This window comes from Xenopus laevis, chromosome 9_10L (assembly GCF_017654675.1).
Source record: "Xenopus laevis strain J_2021 chromosome 9_10L, Xenopus_laevis_v10.1, whole genome shotgun sequence".
In the NCBI taxonomy this organism is placed as follows: domain Eukaryota; kingdom Metazoa; phylum Chordata; class Amphibia; order Anura; family Pipidae; genus Xenopus; species Xenopus laevis.
Genome location: NC_054387.1, coordinates 124342437 through 124359782, shown reverse-complemented (window position 1 = coordinate 124359782; position 17346 = coordinate 124342437). Strand labels below are relative to the sequence as shown.

Here is a 17346-nt window from a genome sequence, read left to right as displayed (position 1 = left end):
TGTCTCTTTAAAAATCCAACTTCAACCATTCGCCATCTAAAACCTGCTGAATTGCTGTTTTAGCCTATGGGGGACCTCCTAGAACCTTTTTGGAGTCAATTGGTGGACTTTGACTTTTTTTTTAGAATCGAATTTGATAGAATACGATGTTACATCGATTCGTACGATTCGAATTTTATTTGAAATTCAACCCTTGATAAATCTGCCCCAAAAAGCCCAAAGTCAAACCAGACCAGCACCATATACCGTACTATTTATTATTTCAGTGTAAGTCAGAATGGAGATGGTGCAAATGTTCCATGGCTAAAAAGAGAAAACCTTGGCCCAAAGGCAGATGGCTCAGCAGTGCATAAGGTGTTAGGCTTTACCCCTTGAGACCCACTTGTTTGGTGAGGTTGATGAAAAAGTGAAGCTCAGCCTGATTTCCTAAAACGTGCGCTGGGCCAAATCAGGCTGATCTAATTGCAAGCCTATGGAGACCTGTCACTCTCAGACGCAGTTGCTAGGGGCATTTGAACCAGCAACCAGATTGCTGAAATTGCAAACTGGAGAGCTGCTGGATAAAAAATTAATAACTCAAAAACCACAAACTAGAAAAATGACAATATCACTCTCTACATCATACTAAAAGTTAACTCAAAGGTGAACAATCCCTTTAAATATATATGAGGCTGCTATCTATGGATTTCTAGGCAAACAATGTAAGTGTTACTTTCAAAATCTTTACATTAAGGGGGCTAATTATCAAAATCCAATTTTATCTGATTTTTTTAAATAAAAAACTAGACTTGACCTTATTAAAAAAAAGCACGATTTAATTGGATCAGAGAAAAACTCGATGAAATCGAGCAAAAACCTAAATCGTAAGTTTTTGCCTTGTGAGGCAACTTCGGGAAACGATTTCACATTCTAGCCGCGGTAGGGTTGCCACCTTTTAATAAAATTTTCACAGGCTGGTGGTGGGAGTGGGAACAAAGGGGCGGGCTGTGTCGTAAAAGGGTCGTGCCATGATGACGAAAGGGGCTGGGCCAGAACACGTGATTGGCCAGAAGGCAGCAAAATAGGTAAATTTTGAGCGGATTGGGGGCAGGCAGAGGGCTTTTGTTAGGAGTATTACAAATTTATCGGCAGCTACATTGCTGGTAAATTTGTAAAAACGGCCCTGGTCTTGGCAAGTGTTTTACTGGCTAGGCCGGTAAAATACCGGGCGGGTGGCAACCCTAGCCAGCGGGAAGGCATTTCGAGGAGATTAGTCGCCCAAAGAACAGGAGATTTGTTGCTGGATGACTAATCTCCTGTGTCTCTGCCCTTCATGTAAAAAAAACCCTCACATTTTTAAATGTCTTCACAGGAAGAGTAAATGGCAGTTGTTCCCTTATGTATCCCATAACAAAGTGGCAGGTAATTAGTACTATAAATCACAGTTATTAGTATTATTAGTTATTGCTATTCTATTAGCAAATCTTAATATAAGAAAATAGTAATTTCCTGCTGTATAGAGACACACAAACTTAAATACAGGCGGTTTATTAGGAATGAAAAGAGAACACAGACATGTAAGTCCCACAAAGGTTTGTCCTTGCCTTTGTAATTGGCAGTAGAAGGGCTTTGCCACTATCAAACATGGCCTTCGGCTTTCTGCACTGCAGTATGACGTTTTCGATTGCGATTGCCTGCTGTCAGGTCCCAGAAAAAAATAGCCGTATCCTGTTTGAAAGTAGCAGCAGCAGACGTTTGTTTTTAGTTCCGTGCCCTTGGAGGACATGGCGGCTGCCGGTGGTGGAGCTGCACGTGGGGCTCGGGTGTTGGCGGAGCGGATCCGGGCAGAGAGGAAAGTGTTAGAGGAAGCAGTGAGGAGTAGTAAGGTATTAATGCCTGTGTGTCAGTCAGGGGGACAGTTGTGTGAGTGGGGAGCTTATGTATTCTGGTGTCTCATTTATTGACATTTTCACCTTTAACCCCCTCTTTGTAGAACGCTCCCACCATCGTGTACCTGCGCCAGTTAAAGAGTCAGGTGGTACGTGAGGACCCGGATCTTGTGCTTGTGAATAAGCCCCATGGACTTCCTGTGCACGGTGAGACTTCTGCTGCTTCCCCTTTAAATCCCACACATACTCCACCAGCTTTGTTATAGGATGTAAATGCAATGTGTATATAAATAGATATATATAGCAACCAATCAGATGTTTGCTTTCAAAGTAACTGCTACCAGCTGATTAGTTGCTTCATTTTGCTAAACCCCTTTTGTTTGTTATTGATATCTGTGATTGTCTTTGCTACATCTTGCTTTGTGGCATCTCTGTGTAGGTGGCCCTTCAGTGGAGCGCAGTGTGACCTCTCTGCTCCCGGCACTAGCTAAGCATCACTTTGGCTGGAAAGCAGAACCCCTGAAGCTTTGCCATCGATTAGACAGAGACACCACAGGAGCGCTGATCCTGGCACGGAGCACAGAGGCGGCAGATCGAGTGCAGCAGGCGCTGAGGGAGCGGGAAGTGCACAAGGTGTACTGGTGAGTGGATCTGGATGAGATGAGCACAAGGCATGCCTGAGTACTTTGGTCATTCATAATTTTTATAGGAGACAGCTCACAACCCAGGGACCTCGCTTGGAAGTTAATATTTATGGTTTAATTATGGGAAAGAGTATTGAGTACACAGGGACACACATGGAAGGTATTAGATATGGTTTATAGCTGAGCACACAGGGATTATGGGAAAGAGTATTGAGTACACAGGGACATGCATCGAAGGTATTAGATATGGTTTATTACTGAGCACACAGGGATTATGGGAAAGAGTATTGAGTACACAGGGACATGCATGGAAGGTATTAGATATGGTTTATAACTGAGCACACAGGGATTATGGGAAAGAGTATTGAGTACACAGGGACATGCATGAAAGGTATTAGATATGGTTTATAGCTGAGCAAACAGGAATTATGGGAAAGAGTATTGAGTACACAGGGACATGCATGGGAGATAATAGATATAGTTTATAGCTGAGCACACAGGGATTATGAGAAGAGGGTACAGAGGGCAATGGATCAGTCCTAATCCCACTCATTGTCTTTCTGCAGGGCATTGTGTATTGGCACCCCTTCTCCACGCGAGGGAATTTTGGATATTCCAATTGTGGAAAAAGAGACCCCCGGCCCCCAGAAACATTACAAGGTGACTTACAATTTAACACCCCCGATACTTTTAGGAGTCTGTGCGTTCCCGTGTGACTGCAATGTTTTATTCTCTGTAGATGGCTCTTTCCCCTCGATTCCGTGTCTCTAAGGAAGGGGCTGTGGAAAGAGCCCGTGTGTCCCGTTCTGCGCAGGAGGCCGTGACGAGGTACCGCACCTTGGGGGCGGGGTCAGGAGCCTCCTTGGTGGAGCTACACCCAATCACAGGTTGGTCAGATCAGTGCAGAAACGTTTTCCTTACTGCTTATATGAGCACCTTGTTCCTCTTCCTGCATGTGACTGTTACTCTTATGTCCCCCCTATAGGAGTGAAACATCAGTTACGGGTTCATCTTGCTCTCGGCCTGAACTGTCCAATCCTCGGAGATCACAAGTACTCTCACTGGGGCCGGCTTGCTCCACAGGTAATAGGCTGACGGACACTGAAAAAACTTTGGACTGATGTTCCCAGGGTTATTATAGAGCCTTGGTATAAATTATAAGGGAGCTGTGACATATAGGGGAGCCCAATATGATCTAATCATTGGTTCTGTTCATTTGGGGACGTCTTTAAAGGAAAGTTAAACTAAAGAAGTAGCTAGAAATGTTGTACATTATGTTTTGTGCTTCTGTACCAGCCCGAGGCAACCACAGCCCTTTAGCAGTAAAGATCTGTGTCTCCAAAGATGCCCCAGTAGCTCCCATCTTCTTTTCTGCTGATTCACTGCACATGCTCTGTGCTGCTGTCACTTACTGAGCTTAGGGACCCACTCACAATATACAGTACACATAGAATAGAAATGTCACAATATATGGCTGATTAGTAATTAATACAGATAATTACTACATGGCAGCACAGAAACCAGTGCAATTAGCATCAGAATTTAATAATCAGCAAACCTGTAGCATCAGCTTATATTACAGGGGAAGCTCATTTTCTGCTGGATAATTAGTGACGAGCCCTAAGCTTAGCTTCTCAACAGCCAATCAGAGCCCACTGAGCATGTGAGTGTCACAGACACTTTCCAAGATGGTGACCCCCTGTGACAAGTTTGAAGTCCTGGATCATTGCTGCTATTGACAAGCTGAAACTTTAGCCTCGTGCAATAAGTTCACTATATAAAATATGGCATTTTTAGTCCTATTAATTCTTAGGGTTTCCTTCTCCTTTAAATCATCTAACCGTTGTGTGTGTTTTCTCCTTCACAGAAGCCCCCAGACTCCGTACTCAAGGCTCTCGGTATAACAGCACCACAAGCGCGGAGCCTCGCTCTTCACCTTCATGCAGTACAGATCACCCTGCCCTCTTACCAGGGAAGCGCCCCCATTGTACTGCAGTGCCCACTCCCGTACCCTTTCATCAAAACTCTGCGCAGTTTGCACATTCCACCCCCAAATTTAGAAAGTCTTCTGCCCCCACCAAAAGACTGATTACCTCAACTAAGGAAGGATTGATGACTGCAGCAGCCCCTGGTGGGCCCCAGCCAGTGGCAAAGGTACCTGTCGGACTGATGTACTGAATAAAGAGGGTGCAACATGCTGCTGGTTCAGAGGAGGGATCCTCTTACAGAATGACACTGCTATACAGAATAAATATACCATTGTCTATATTGCTAGTCTATACTGAGCAAGAGAGTTACAGGGACTTGCCCCACTTCCCAGGGCGCCATTAAATAATCAAGATTTATTCAAATATCACATCAAAATGTTACATGCTGACCCACCTTACGCGTTTCATACCATCTGGTACTTAATCGTAGGTGCCTTACACTTGCAATACAGAAACATTTTAAGGAAGTTGTCATGACAACACAAGAAAAGGAGGTTCTTTAAATAAAACACAGTTTATTAAATGCAATTAATATATTACAAATACCCCCCCTGGAGTTTCATGCAAAGTATGCCCACAAGAAGATTGCGCAGGACATCATAATGAGGGCGTTGATATTCACCAGACGGGCGTACTTGGGGTCCTCTCGGATATCTGGCAGATCGGATACCTGCTTCTCCTGGGACTGAGGGTCGCTGACCCCTAAAGGGCAGAGTATTGAGTACATGGTGAATAAAGACCTCTGGAAAGTATACAATTATTCATATTTTTGACTATTATGCGTGTGTAATGCCTCGACCCAAGACTGTTTGGGTTGGATAAAGGTGATGTATAGTGTTGGGGGGGCCACACTTTCTGTGCCCCTGATGTCCTTGTTGCTTCTGTACCTGAACAATTGTGTTTCCCATTGCCAGGCTGTGGGGCAAGGCCTGGAGTAAACCTAGAGCTAAACAGAGGGTTTCTGACTGCATTGATATCTGTTGGTAAATTAAAGCAGATTGATGCATCTATGGGACCTTTACACCAGGGGTCCCCAACATTTTTTGGCCCAGGGACCAAAGAAGAGTAAAAAATTTTTGTAAGGACCAAGGGGTCAGCATCCAATTTGGTGCACCATGTTTATTTCGGCGGCCCACTTCAGGACTGGCTGCGGCCTGGTTGTGGGCTGCAGCCTGGTGGTTGGGGACCTCTGCTTTACACCATCAAACTGCTTTATATTCTACTTGCAGGCCAAGGGAGATCAATGCAACGAGTAAACACCCAGGGCCGCCATCAGAAATCGCAGGGCCCCATATGAAAAAAATTCCTGGGCCCCCTGGGCTGAGCCCACCACGAGCCCCACCTACAGGTCCGCCCTCCCCACCCGACAGGTCCACCCCCCCACACCACACACTAAAAAAAAAAAACATTGGTGGCTATGGTTCCCACATGTTAATAAAAAAATATTGGTGGTCAGGGTCCCCCCATTGAAAAAAACATTTGTGGTCAGGGCCCCCCATTAAAAAAATATTGGTGGTTAGGACCCCACATTTGGAAAAAAAATTGGTGGCCAGGGCCCCCCTCCCCCACATTATAAGAAAATCGGTGGCCAAGCCCCTCTTAAACGTCCATGTAACAAAACTTGACCCCCCCCCAGAAGTTTAAAAAATATTGGTGCCCAGGGCCCCACCACACAACAGGGACCACAAAGGGTTACCATTAGGAGGGTCCTGCCATGTTGCACTTACTTCATTAGTGTGTCCCACCTGCTGTCAGTGAGCTGCCAACTACAGAAGGGAGGAGGGGAGCACAGGTGGCTGCATCTTCTTCCAGTGACAGCATTTTCGTCCCTTATTGGTCACAGAATTTCAACTCCTGATAAAGCTGCATGGTGATTGGATGAGCTGGAGGAGAAGTTCAAACCTCAGCTATCCAATCCCTGAGCAGCTCAACTGGAACTTAAACTCAGTGACCAATAAGGGGAAGTAATGGACAGAAGATACCTCCCCCTGTGCTCCCGCCCTGCCTTCCCGAAAACAGCAGCTCTCAGAAACCAGGGGGCCCGGCTAATCAAGAAAGTGCGGAGGGCTGGGCCCCCCTTACCCTCGGGGCCCCCTAAAACTCTCCCTCCTGCTGCCCCCCTGAGTGAAACTCCACCCTCACTGTCTGACTATAGTAAAGAGGAGCTTTGGTTCAGCAGCCATATTTCAGGGCTTGGGAACATTACCTGTCTCCTCCATTTCTTCCCGTGGCTCCTGGCTGTGCCGGAGACTATAGACCAAGCGATGGAGCTGCAGAGAGAACAATGGGATGTGAGGGAAAAGGAAAACCAAAATATTCCCACTTTGTAATCCCACCCCCATGTCCAGCCCCCATATATTTTCCCCTCATCGTGTTCCCATCCACAAACACACTTCACCCCCCTAGTACCTTTCTTTCCGAAATTGGAGGGGTGCACAAGGATACGATGATCACGATGGCTCCAGAACACAAGAAGAGAATGATCGCAAAATAGAGATAGTGAACCCCACAGATTATCGTTGGGCAGGAGCTTGGAGCGGAGCAGCTTCCAGATCCAAAGGCAAACTCAGGCACCATACGGCACAAGCCCAGGAACAGGCCACCAACCAGTCCCCAGAATGCGCCCTGCAGAGAGAAGAATAATCAGAGGGGATATCATGTACTCGGTGTAACGTGTGTCTGGAACTCCAGCATGGCTGCGCTGCTGCCCACGAGTGTAAGGAGGATGACTCTGCTGTACAAAATGTGAAGATTAAAGGGCAGTGTCTGGGTACAGAGTGTGGGACTAGCAGTTATATGTAGGAGAGAAAGGAGTGGGGCATTATGGGTAACATGGTAGCAATGCAGAGCAGGAGGGGATGTTAAGTTTGTGGTTACTATATAGGAGACAAGGGATTCTGGGTAATGTGACAAATAAATAATGAAGACCAATTGAAAAGTTGCTTAGAATTGGCTATTCTAGAACATACTAAAAAATTAACTTAAAAATGAACCACCCCTTTAAGGGCAGTGGAAATAACTGAAATTGTTGGCAGTAAAACCAACATATCACGGAATCGTCCAAAGTTCCCTCCCTAGGCAACTTCGGGTGAATTTGGATGAACAAAGCAATGCGTTGGTTTTACGGGCCAGCAATTTCAATTATATCCAGCGAAGAGGCATTTTCGGGAGATATGTCGGGCGCAGTTGTGCATTTTTATTGCGGGTGACAAATCTCTCTGGCCACTGCCCTTATATATGGTTTAATATGACACTTTTCACATATGAGTGATCTCCTTACAATGAACACCAACCATTTGGTTTTTTGTTTGCTACGACCATTGATGTGTATGTGGTAACATGGGTGAGGTTTAAATTGGGTGCGGTTTAAAAACAGGGAGTGGCTAACACTGGCTTCCATTATTGGCCCTCTACCATGTAGGCCATAAAGATTTCTACCACAGTCGTTGGACAGCACTGGTGTGAGGGCAAGGGCTTCTGGGTAAAGAAGCAGATATGACAGTCAGCCCAGCAGTTCAGATAAAGCGTCAGCTCCTGTGCATAGTCGTATGTGTCAGCCTATAGGGCTGCGTTTTCTTACCGGCTCATTGACTCTCTTCACAAACAGCGCAAGAAAATAAACAGCGGCGATGGGTGGAGCCAGGAAACTTGCTACCGACTGAATATAATCAAAGAGCTGCCCCCCTTGTGCAGCCTGAACCACTGGGATCCACGCGATACTCAGCGCCACGAGACACACTGTCCACACCCTGCGAGAAAGCGAGAGACCGAGCAATAGACACATGGGGAAGAACAAGCTTGTCATGGCTCCTCCCTGTCCAAGAAATGATCCCTTTAAAAGCAAAACTTATCATGGTAACCAGGTCACATCCAAATTTGGAATTTTAACTTGGTTGCTAGCGCCCCACTTACCCTACCAACCAGGACGTGGTTTGAATAACAAACTGGAGGATTTATAGGAAGATGATTTATAAAATAATAAAAACCATAAAAGTCCAGCTTGCGAATGAATGTGCCTTTCAGCTCCTTGGTTCTGTGAGTAGTTAATCAAACTACTCAAAACTACTCAAACTATGACTGTGGGATAGGGGTTGTTTATACAGAGCTCATGATCTCATAAATAAACTATCCTGATTATAGAGGCAGAGAGCAGGAGGCAGTAAAGGCAGGACAGTGACCCCAATGGTTAAACAGCTGAAGGCCAGACAGAGGTACGAAGGCACTTACCTTCCCACCAACAGCAGCTCCTTCTCTACTGCCTGGGGTCTCATCCTCCTCCAGATGTCCATAGTGAAGAGGGTCCCGCTGCTATTGAATATAGATGCCAGGCTGCTCATGAGTGCGGCCAGCATTACAGCCAGCATGAGGCCACGGAGACCTAGGAGAGATGAATGAGATCGGCCATGTTGCTAGAAACAGATGATAGGGCTAGCGTATAGTAGAGACAGTTTAAAAGGGAAACTGGCAAGAGCAGCAGATGCCACTGTAATGCACCATGGAGGGGGACCCTATAGGTACTACAGAAAATGCTATATACACACTTACCTATATTTACTTATTCGGTTCTAGGATTCCAGGATTCGGTTCGGGATTCAGCCTTTTTCAGATGGATTCGGGCGAATCTTTGTGCCTGGCCGAACCGAATCCTAATTTGCGTATGCAAATTAGGGCTGGGAAGGGAAAATCATGTGGCTTTTCCTCACAAAACAAGGAAATAAAAAAGAAATTCCCCATTTTTTCCTTTTCCGCCCATAATCTGCATATGAAAATTCGGATTCAGTTCCGAATGAAAAGATTCGGCCGAATCCCAATTAGTGGATTCGGTGCATCCCTAATACTTATAGACTAAACCAATTACAATTGCAACAAGAGACTCACCATTTGGCATCAGCTCTATGACCAGCTTTGGGTAGGCAATGTTGGAACATCCAATCTTAGTGCCACAAGCAGCCAGACAACGTGAGGGCTCCACACAGGCCACCTCCTCTGCAACACAAAGAGCTGCACTGTAACTTTAGGGTTTCTCAGAATCTAGTCGGCAACACACAGTAACTTGTGCAAGCCTACGACACAGACCCCAATCAGGGGCAGAGCAAGGGGTAGGCAACAGGGGCACCTTTCCAGGGTTCAGCCATGTTGTGAAAAGGAACCTGGTGTCTACATGCTCTGCACCCCATTTATTGTGCCCTGGTGAAAGGGATACAAAGCTCCTTGGCTATGCTCTAGGGCCCATCATTAGTAAATAAACAGAACCCACCTGTGAAGAGGACCCTGCTGATCATCCCCGGCATAACCATGAGGAACATGGGTAGGATCTTCATATACCCGCACAGCACACAGCCCAGCTTAACGTGGGTGATGGAGCGGGCAGCCAGGCACCGTTGCACAATGACCTGTAACATCAACCAACTGACATGAAACTGTAGTTATATCTCAGGAATATTTATATTATACAGATGGAAACTAAGATGCCTATCAAGAGATCTGATCACTCTTAGCTACCATGTTGCAGGAGGAGCTATCTTAGAAGAGGGGGAGTTGACCTAGAGGCATAGTATCACAGGGCTATGCAGAATATAGGGAAGGGATTATTAGGATGCAGATGAAGGAATGGTGGAGAGACCACAGAGGAGAATGAGGAGAGGAGGTATCAGAAGGAGGAGGTGAGGAGGTATTAGAAGGAGGAGGAGAGGAGATATCAGAAGGAAGAGCAGAGGAAGCAGAGAGGGTATCAGAAGGAGCAGAAGATGAGGTATCAAAAGGAAGATGAGGTATCAGAAGGATGAGGAGAGGAGGTATCAGAAGGATGAGGAGAGGAGGTATCAGAAGGAAGAGGAGAGGAGGTATCAGAAAGAAGAGGAGGTATCAGAAGGAGGAGGAGAGGAGGTATCAGAAGGAGGAGAAGAGGAGGTATCATAACGAAAAGGAGAGGAGGTATAACGAAGAGGAGAGGAGGTATCAGAAGGAAGAGGAGAGGAGGTATCAGAAGGAGGAGAAGAGGAGGTATCATAATGTAGAGGAGAGGAGGTATAAGAAGGAGGAGGAGAGGGGGTATAAAAAGGAGAGGAGGTATAAGAAGGAGGAGGAGGAGAGGAGGTATAAAAAGGAGGCGGGGTGGTCACCTGGTCACTGCACCAATACCAAGTGGAGACAATGGTCAGTCCTAGGATCAAGGCCGGCCAGGGAAGGTCCCCAGATATAGGATCCCGTAATAGATGGAGTGAATCGGCACGAGGTGCTGCACATGATTCCGACACATTGCCCAGCACGGTTGGCACGGCCTTCATGTATTTCTCCATGAGGGCATCATAACCCCCCACAGCTTCGAATGCTGCAGCAAAGAAACAGATAGAGAAAGACATGGATTACAGGGCAGGGTCTGTCACATGTAAACTACACTTATTCATTTGTGTCACATGACTCAAACTTATTCATTAGTTGAGTGCCATGACCTGTATTGAAGTACTAAACCTGCAGCTTTATAATACCATGGAATTCCTTAGTGACTTCTGATATCCTTAATATGGTCAGAGAACCCCTCGGTGACTTTGAATATCCTTATCATTTACAGTAGGGGGTACATTATCCCTTATAATACATGAGTGATACTAAGAGTTCCCTGTATAACTCAGCCTGCAGCCTTGTGTCTTTATATGGTCACAGAACAACCCCTCAGTGACTTCTAATATCCTTATCATTTACAGTAGGGGTACATTATCCCTTATAATACATGAGTGATACTCAGAGTTCCCTGTATAACTCAGCCTGCAGCCTTGTGCCTTTATATGGTCACAGAACCCCTCAGTGACTTCTAATATCCTTATCATTTACAGTAGGGGGTACATTATCCCTTATAATACATGAGTGATACTCAGAGTTCCCTGTATAACTCAGCCTGCAGCCTTGTGCCTTTATATGGTCACAGAACCCCTCAGTGACTTCAAATATCCTTATCATTTACAGTAGGGGGTATGTTATTCCCTGTATAGTTTAGCAGCCAGCTTACCATATCCAGTCAGCACACAGGCCCCTCCAATGATGACAAAAGTCTGTACTGTATCTGTGTACATGAGTGCAGCAAGGCCCCCTGGGAAAAAAATGAGATAGATGTTGGAAATACAATGCAAACCCATGGATTGGTGTCATGTAATGTGCAATGGATGCAGCTCATGTTAATCTCTATGGTGTTTGGCATGTGCAAAGCTGTCTGTGGGGGCACATGGGGAATACATACCCGTCACTGTATATATTGTTGTTATAACCAACAAGGCAATGACAGACAAATAAATATTCCAGCCCAATGCAAGTTGGATGAAAACCGCTCCTGAGAACATATCGACCTGTAGGGAGACAAAAGTGTAACTCACCGCAGGGTGCGACTTGCCCTTCTAGTGACCAACTGCAGTAACCCATAGCAACCACAAGCATTTGGACCCCCTTGATACTCACAGAGATCTTGGTGAAGATGTACATGACCAGAGACAGCACAGACAGGTACATCTGGATCCTCTGCCCACCAAAGCGCTTCTTCAGGTACTCTGGCATGGTCACAACCTGGGCAACATAAGGAGAGGGTGTCACTGACTGGCAGCCATACCCCGATCTGGTACCAATGGCATCTCCTTCACTTACCTCTGCTGTCAGATAGACTGGGACAAAAATCCAACCCAGAACCAGGACCACAAACAAAGCCTGGGGGAGAAATGGCCACAAAAGGACATGGTTATAGTGATGCTTTAGTGGTGCCATGAAAATTGAGCGGCTCCCCATTGGTGCTCCCTAACTTGTGTGTGTTCAACTGAAGACCAAGCTAAGGGGCCATCCCAGGGGATGCCATAGTGCCACCCATCACCGTATTACAAAGAAGTCATAACTCTCTGTGTTCCATTCTAGGAGTTCCAAGAGCTGCATCTATGGACACAACCTGCAGAACAGGGAACACCATGCTTAGTGCCTATATCTTGCCCTTTGCATAAGACTTTCCAGACAAGGTCTGCAATACAGTAAATTGTAAGTGTCACTAATTAAAGGAGATTGTTTAGGGAAGGTGCAACTAGGAAGGAACATGGGTAGAAACCTTCTCAGTACCCCTGAATGTATACTAAACACTGGCCCTTTCCTGCAATCTTGGCACCAACTTTGAGCTTTATCGTACGACCAGAGGAAGGTTTATGGTATCTTAAGAGGTAATACAGATCAATGTAGAACATCTTCTTACATTCCACTCAAATCCAGCCACAGCAATGCCACTAGCTGCTCCGGTACCTGCCAGTCCTACAAAATGCCCACTGCCTATGTTACTGGCGAAGAGTGAGGCACCAACCTTGGGAGAGACAGAGAAAATGAATATGCATCTTCCTGGGAATCCTGAAGAGAACTTAACCAGTGAGCACGGTATTATCAATGGTTACAGACACTGCATGGGTACTCACCGGACCCCAAGACATGCTTCTTCCAGCCAGAAAATACCCACCTACCGTCCCTCTGTTGGCTCTACGCATGGACTGAAAAGGCAATGGAGACAGTGTTGGACAGATGGTCATTGGGAGACAACACTTGTTACAGACACATATAGGCCACCTAACAATGGTCATGCTTCTCCTGTATAGGCCAGGGTGCAGAGCCCAAGAGTGATAGTGGCCAAGTGTGCCACTGTATTGTATGGTTTTTCACCTTGAGGGTTTTTGACTAAGCCACACATATCAGAAGAACCTAAAAATTATCTTCATTATCAAAGCTAATGGCTTACGTGTAAGTTCTTCAACTATACAGCCTGGGCATGGCACTAAGCGGCTTTACCCATTTAAGAAAGGGAATCATGGCAACAAAGAACAACACCCATGCTATAGACCAATGGCACCATGGAGCGTGGCTAGTGATGACACCAGCAGGATCACCAGACGGGGGAATTTGGTTCCACTGTCCATCCTTTGTATTCCAATAAAGCTATGAACATCATCCTCCAAAGCTGGGGTGGTTCGTTGTGTGAGGAATAGGCTTTCCTATTAGGGGTTCTACAAAGGCCTTGGGACACCCAATAAGACTGAAGACTGCAGTTCAGAGATGGACAGCAGAATTCATCCTCCACAAATGACTTTACACTCGTCAGTTTGGGTACCAGCGGCATATAAAGTGACAGAGACAATGTTGGGCTGAGGGGTAGATATGGCTGCCCCTACTCTACCTGGAAGCTAAATTAATAGACATAGAGGTTAGAGGTAGTCACGCAGTGATCTTGAGATTGCTGACCACAGAAAGTGCTGGCTACATGGGGCTTGTGACAAGCAGAGAGAGAGGGCACTGGTGTGCATCGAGCCGTCTCGCTAATCAGCAGTTTTTATACCAAATGAGCACATTCCATCTCCATGTAAGACACTCTGATTAGCCATTGAGCAAACAGGGCATTTCCCGAGCCTGCAGAGCTTCACCAGGAGAACATTGTGTGACATGGGAACATATCAGTAAAGCCCAGGTCAGGACTGGGATCCAAAATAGGCCCTTGCGTTTCAAGTGCACAGAGGCCCAAACAGCCCCCCACCAGCCCACTAAATAATGACTGTGTATGGCATCTTACAGCAGCCCCTCTGGCATTTGCCTGAACCCACAGATTGCAAATCTAGGCCCAGCAGAGCCTGCTAAGGATATACACACTGTCACCTATATCAGAACACAACTGCCAGCAGATCAGCTGACCCATTTCATTCTAAGGACACAGAGTCTCCTGCCACCAACTGAAGTCTATGCCAGAAACATGGACCTCCCAACTTGAGGACAGAAATTGTACAAATCTCAGATTTCCTGTTTAGTTTTAGTGTTCTCTGGAAATTGCAGTTGAGTGTTGCATGTTACTGTGGTACCACCATCCCCACAGTGCAGAGAAACCCACAATTTAATAGGCCCCTGTTCTGACTGTACTTTAGGATAACGATGGGTGTACTTTAGTGCTATGCAGATATGGAGAAAGGGGACAGCCACAGAATGGCTAGTGTGTTGCCCCATCAAGATGTGCAGCTCTGAGCCAACATACTAAAGTACACCACCCTGATATACTTGCCATTTAACTATTCAGCCTGACATGGTACCAAAGTTGTTTTTTTTGCATTACCTAAAGGTGGCCATAGATGCCCCGATAATATCGTACAAAACGAATTTTTATGATATTTGGTGCATGTGTGGTGAGAAGCAATAGAATTCTTAATGAATCAGATGAAAATTAAGCGTAGGACTGGCCAGATATGGGATGACTTTGACGTAGTTGGCCAGCTTAAATATATTGCAATATATGGACAAACAATCCCTGTTTTGTTTAAAGGGTAAGGCATTTTTTAGTAGCAGTATGCACAAAATGTCGCTGTCTTAAATATATTGATAATGGGTTGAGTGCAGAGGACTCTTGTGTCTGAGAAACAAGCCAACCCATATCGGCAGAAGCTCGGATATAGGTTGATTCGTTGATCGGGCTGGCCTGAGAATTTTGATTGGGTGCCTTTGAAGGCAACTGCACATCGGCCATTGTTAGTGCTAATTCATCAGATACAGGAAGAATTCTATTGTTTCTACTTGTATATCTGACAATTCAGCTCTACACGTGTGTATTGAAATGAATGATCTTTCCTGGAAACATCTTTTAATTGTAATTGGAACCTCTATGGCCACCTTTATTGTGCCGGTGCCATTTTTTAAAAAATTATTTAAAATTTTAATTATTTGCCTCCTTCTTCTGACTGTTTCCAGCTTTCAAACGGGGGTCACTGACCCCATCTACAAAACAAATGCTATGTAAGACTACAAATGTATTATTGTTGCTACTTTTTATTACTCGTCTTTCTATTCAGTCCCTCTTCTATTCATATTCCAGTCTCTTATTCAAATCAATGCATGGTTGCTAGGGGAATTTGGACCCTAGCAACCAGATTGCTGAAATTGCAAACTGGAGAGCTGCTGAATAAAAAGCTAAATAACTGAAAAACCACAAATTATCAAAAATGAAAACCAATTGCAAATTGTCTCAGAATATCACTCTCTACATCATAATAAAAGCTAATTTAAAGATAAACAACGCCTTTAATGCAACCTTGCACATATGGATTGAACCAACTTGCCCATGCAACTCCCACTGGTTATTCCTGGCACAACACAGACACACTTGGCTCCGTTACTTACCCACAAGCCCACTCCAATGACGATGACAAAGTATCCCACAATGACGGAGATATCGGCTGGGTTGCTGATGGTCACATTATTCTTTGGGGGGATATGGGAAGTGGTGTCTGGTACAATGGTGCTCTCCATGGCTGGCTCTGCTGTTTGTCCCTGTCTCTCTACAGTCTCCCTCGCTTTTCTACTCAAGTCTTGTGTTCCCTCTCTTATACCCTCTATCTGCCCTCTCTCTCTCACATTCCTGCCACCACTGGGCCTTCTCCTCTCACATGCCCTCCTTCTTACTCTCTCTTATCCTCTGTCTGTGGTTAATGGGGAACAAAAGTAACCCAAATCATTAACCTGGAGAAGCCTCACATGCAGCACAATGAAGCCATGTAACCAACAGCCATGTCCATCACATGCACAGCCCTCCGTGAAACACATTCTCTCCCAAAGCCTAAGGGTAGAACTACACGAGCGATTTTACCTGCGATAGCATCGGTTTGGAAACGCTAAGATGAATCGCAGGCGTCACGTAGGGTGTGCCGGATCTAAGGTAATAGGAATGTCGGACGTTGACACGACTGTTGGATGCAAATGCGGCATTGCGTCTTCATCCGATAGTCGTGCCGGATGCACGCAGCAACAACGTCCGACATTCCTATTACTTACCTTCGATCCGGCACATCCGTCGTGACGCCTGCGATTCATCTCAGCGCGTCGGATTGGATGCCTTTGCAGGTAAAAGCGCTTGTGTAGTTCTACCCTAAAAGCAAAAATTTTCTCTATCTGTATCTGAAATTGTATCTGAGGGCACAGAACTACCATGGATACCAAAAATGACCTTGTGTCCTGCCTTACAAAAATGGGTCGAGATGCAAAGTTAAATGAAAATTTAATACAAGTTTTAATATACTGAAACAAGAAACTTTCAAAACGCAATCAAAATTCTGTACCGTTTCTGAAATAATCAAGTTTATCTTCACTATCCCTCTCTCAGCATCTGTTTCTCTTCCTTCTGTCTTCATGCAGCAGTTGGGTGTCAGATATTCATTGACAGATCTTATAGGGGACTTCATCATGTCTCTCTACATGCAGGATTTATGCAAAAGGTTATTTTGTGTGTGCTCTAATTCATCTGCTAGGAAAGGAGCCGCCCCCCTATAAGATATATTGGATCATTCATCTAAAACCCAACTGCTGCATGAAGACAGAATGAAGAGAAACAGATGCTGAGAGAGGAATAGTGGATATAAAATTGAGGATTTCAGAAACAATTCAGATTTATGATTAATTGATTGTATTTAGAAAGTTTCTTATTTCAGTATGATGAAGCTTATTTTATATTTTCATTTTTGCAATAGTTCCCCTTTAGAAATAAAATTGTTGCAGCTCTTTTAACTCAATTGCTGTGTACAGGAAGAGCCTGAGATGAGCAGCACATGGACATCCCTATTGCACAAAACTCAGAACCCGCAGATCAGGAAAGCCAGGTGTTTTGTAGAGCTGGGCCAAGAAGTATTTCCATCCAAACCCAAGGCAATGTTTCCTGGCCCAAAGCCCCACCAGCCTGCCCCCTGCATGTTCACATGCCCCGTCCCAACAACATCACCACCACTACGATACCACCCCTCCGATTAATCTTCTGGTCAGCCAAGGTCTATCCACGCGCCTTGATCGAGATTTGTTCACCATTGCAGGAGT

General features: G+C 45.4%; 2 protein-coding genes across 2 annotated transcripts; one reads left to right on the top strand and one right to left on the bottom strand.

Moving 5' to 3' along the window:
* The first annotated feature begins 1703 nt into the window (after nt 1–1703).
* On the top strand, nt 1704–5252 carry rpusd4.L (RNA pseudouridylate synthase domain containing 4 L homeolog). The gene is made up of 7 exons (XM_018236696.2): nt 1704–1865; nt 1973–2075; nt 2308–2509; nt 3079–3172; nt 3252–3399; nt 3498–3595; nt 4380–5252. The coding sequence occupies exons 1-7, from the start codon at nt 1764–1766 to the stop codon at nt 4599–4601; spliced, it is 969 nt and encodes a 322-aa protein (XP_018092185.1). The 5' UTR covers nt 1704–1763; the 3' UTR covers nt 4602–5252.
* slc5a2.L (solute carrier family 5 (sodium/glucose cotransporter), member 2 L homeolog) lies at nt 4996–15904 on the bottom strand. The gene is made up of 15 exons (NM_001094230.1): nt 15664–15904; nt 12933–13004; nt 12719–12823; nt 12133–12192; nt 11950–12054; nt 11735–11840; nt 11507–11587; nt 10623–10831; nt 9758–9893; nt 9379–9486; nt 8728–8878; nt 8081–8249; nt 6910–7125; nt 6707–6770; nt 4996–5202 (listed from the first exon to the last, which is right to left on the bottom strand). The coding sequence occupies exons 1-15, from the start codon at nt 15790–15792 to the stop codon at nt 5060–5062; spliced, it is 1854 nt and encodes a 617-aa protein (NP_001087699.1). The 5' UTR covers nt 15793–15904; the 3' UTR covers nt 4996–5059.
* Nucleotides 15905–17346: the final 1442 nt, after the last annotated feature.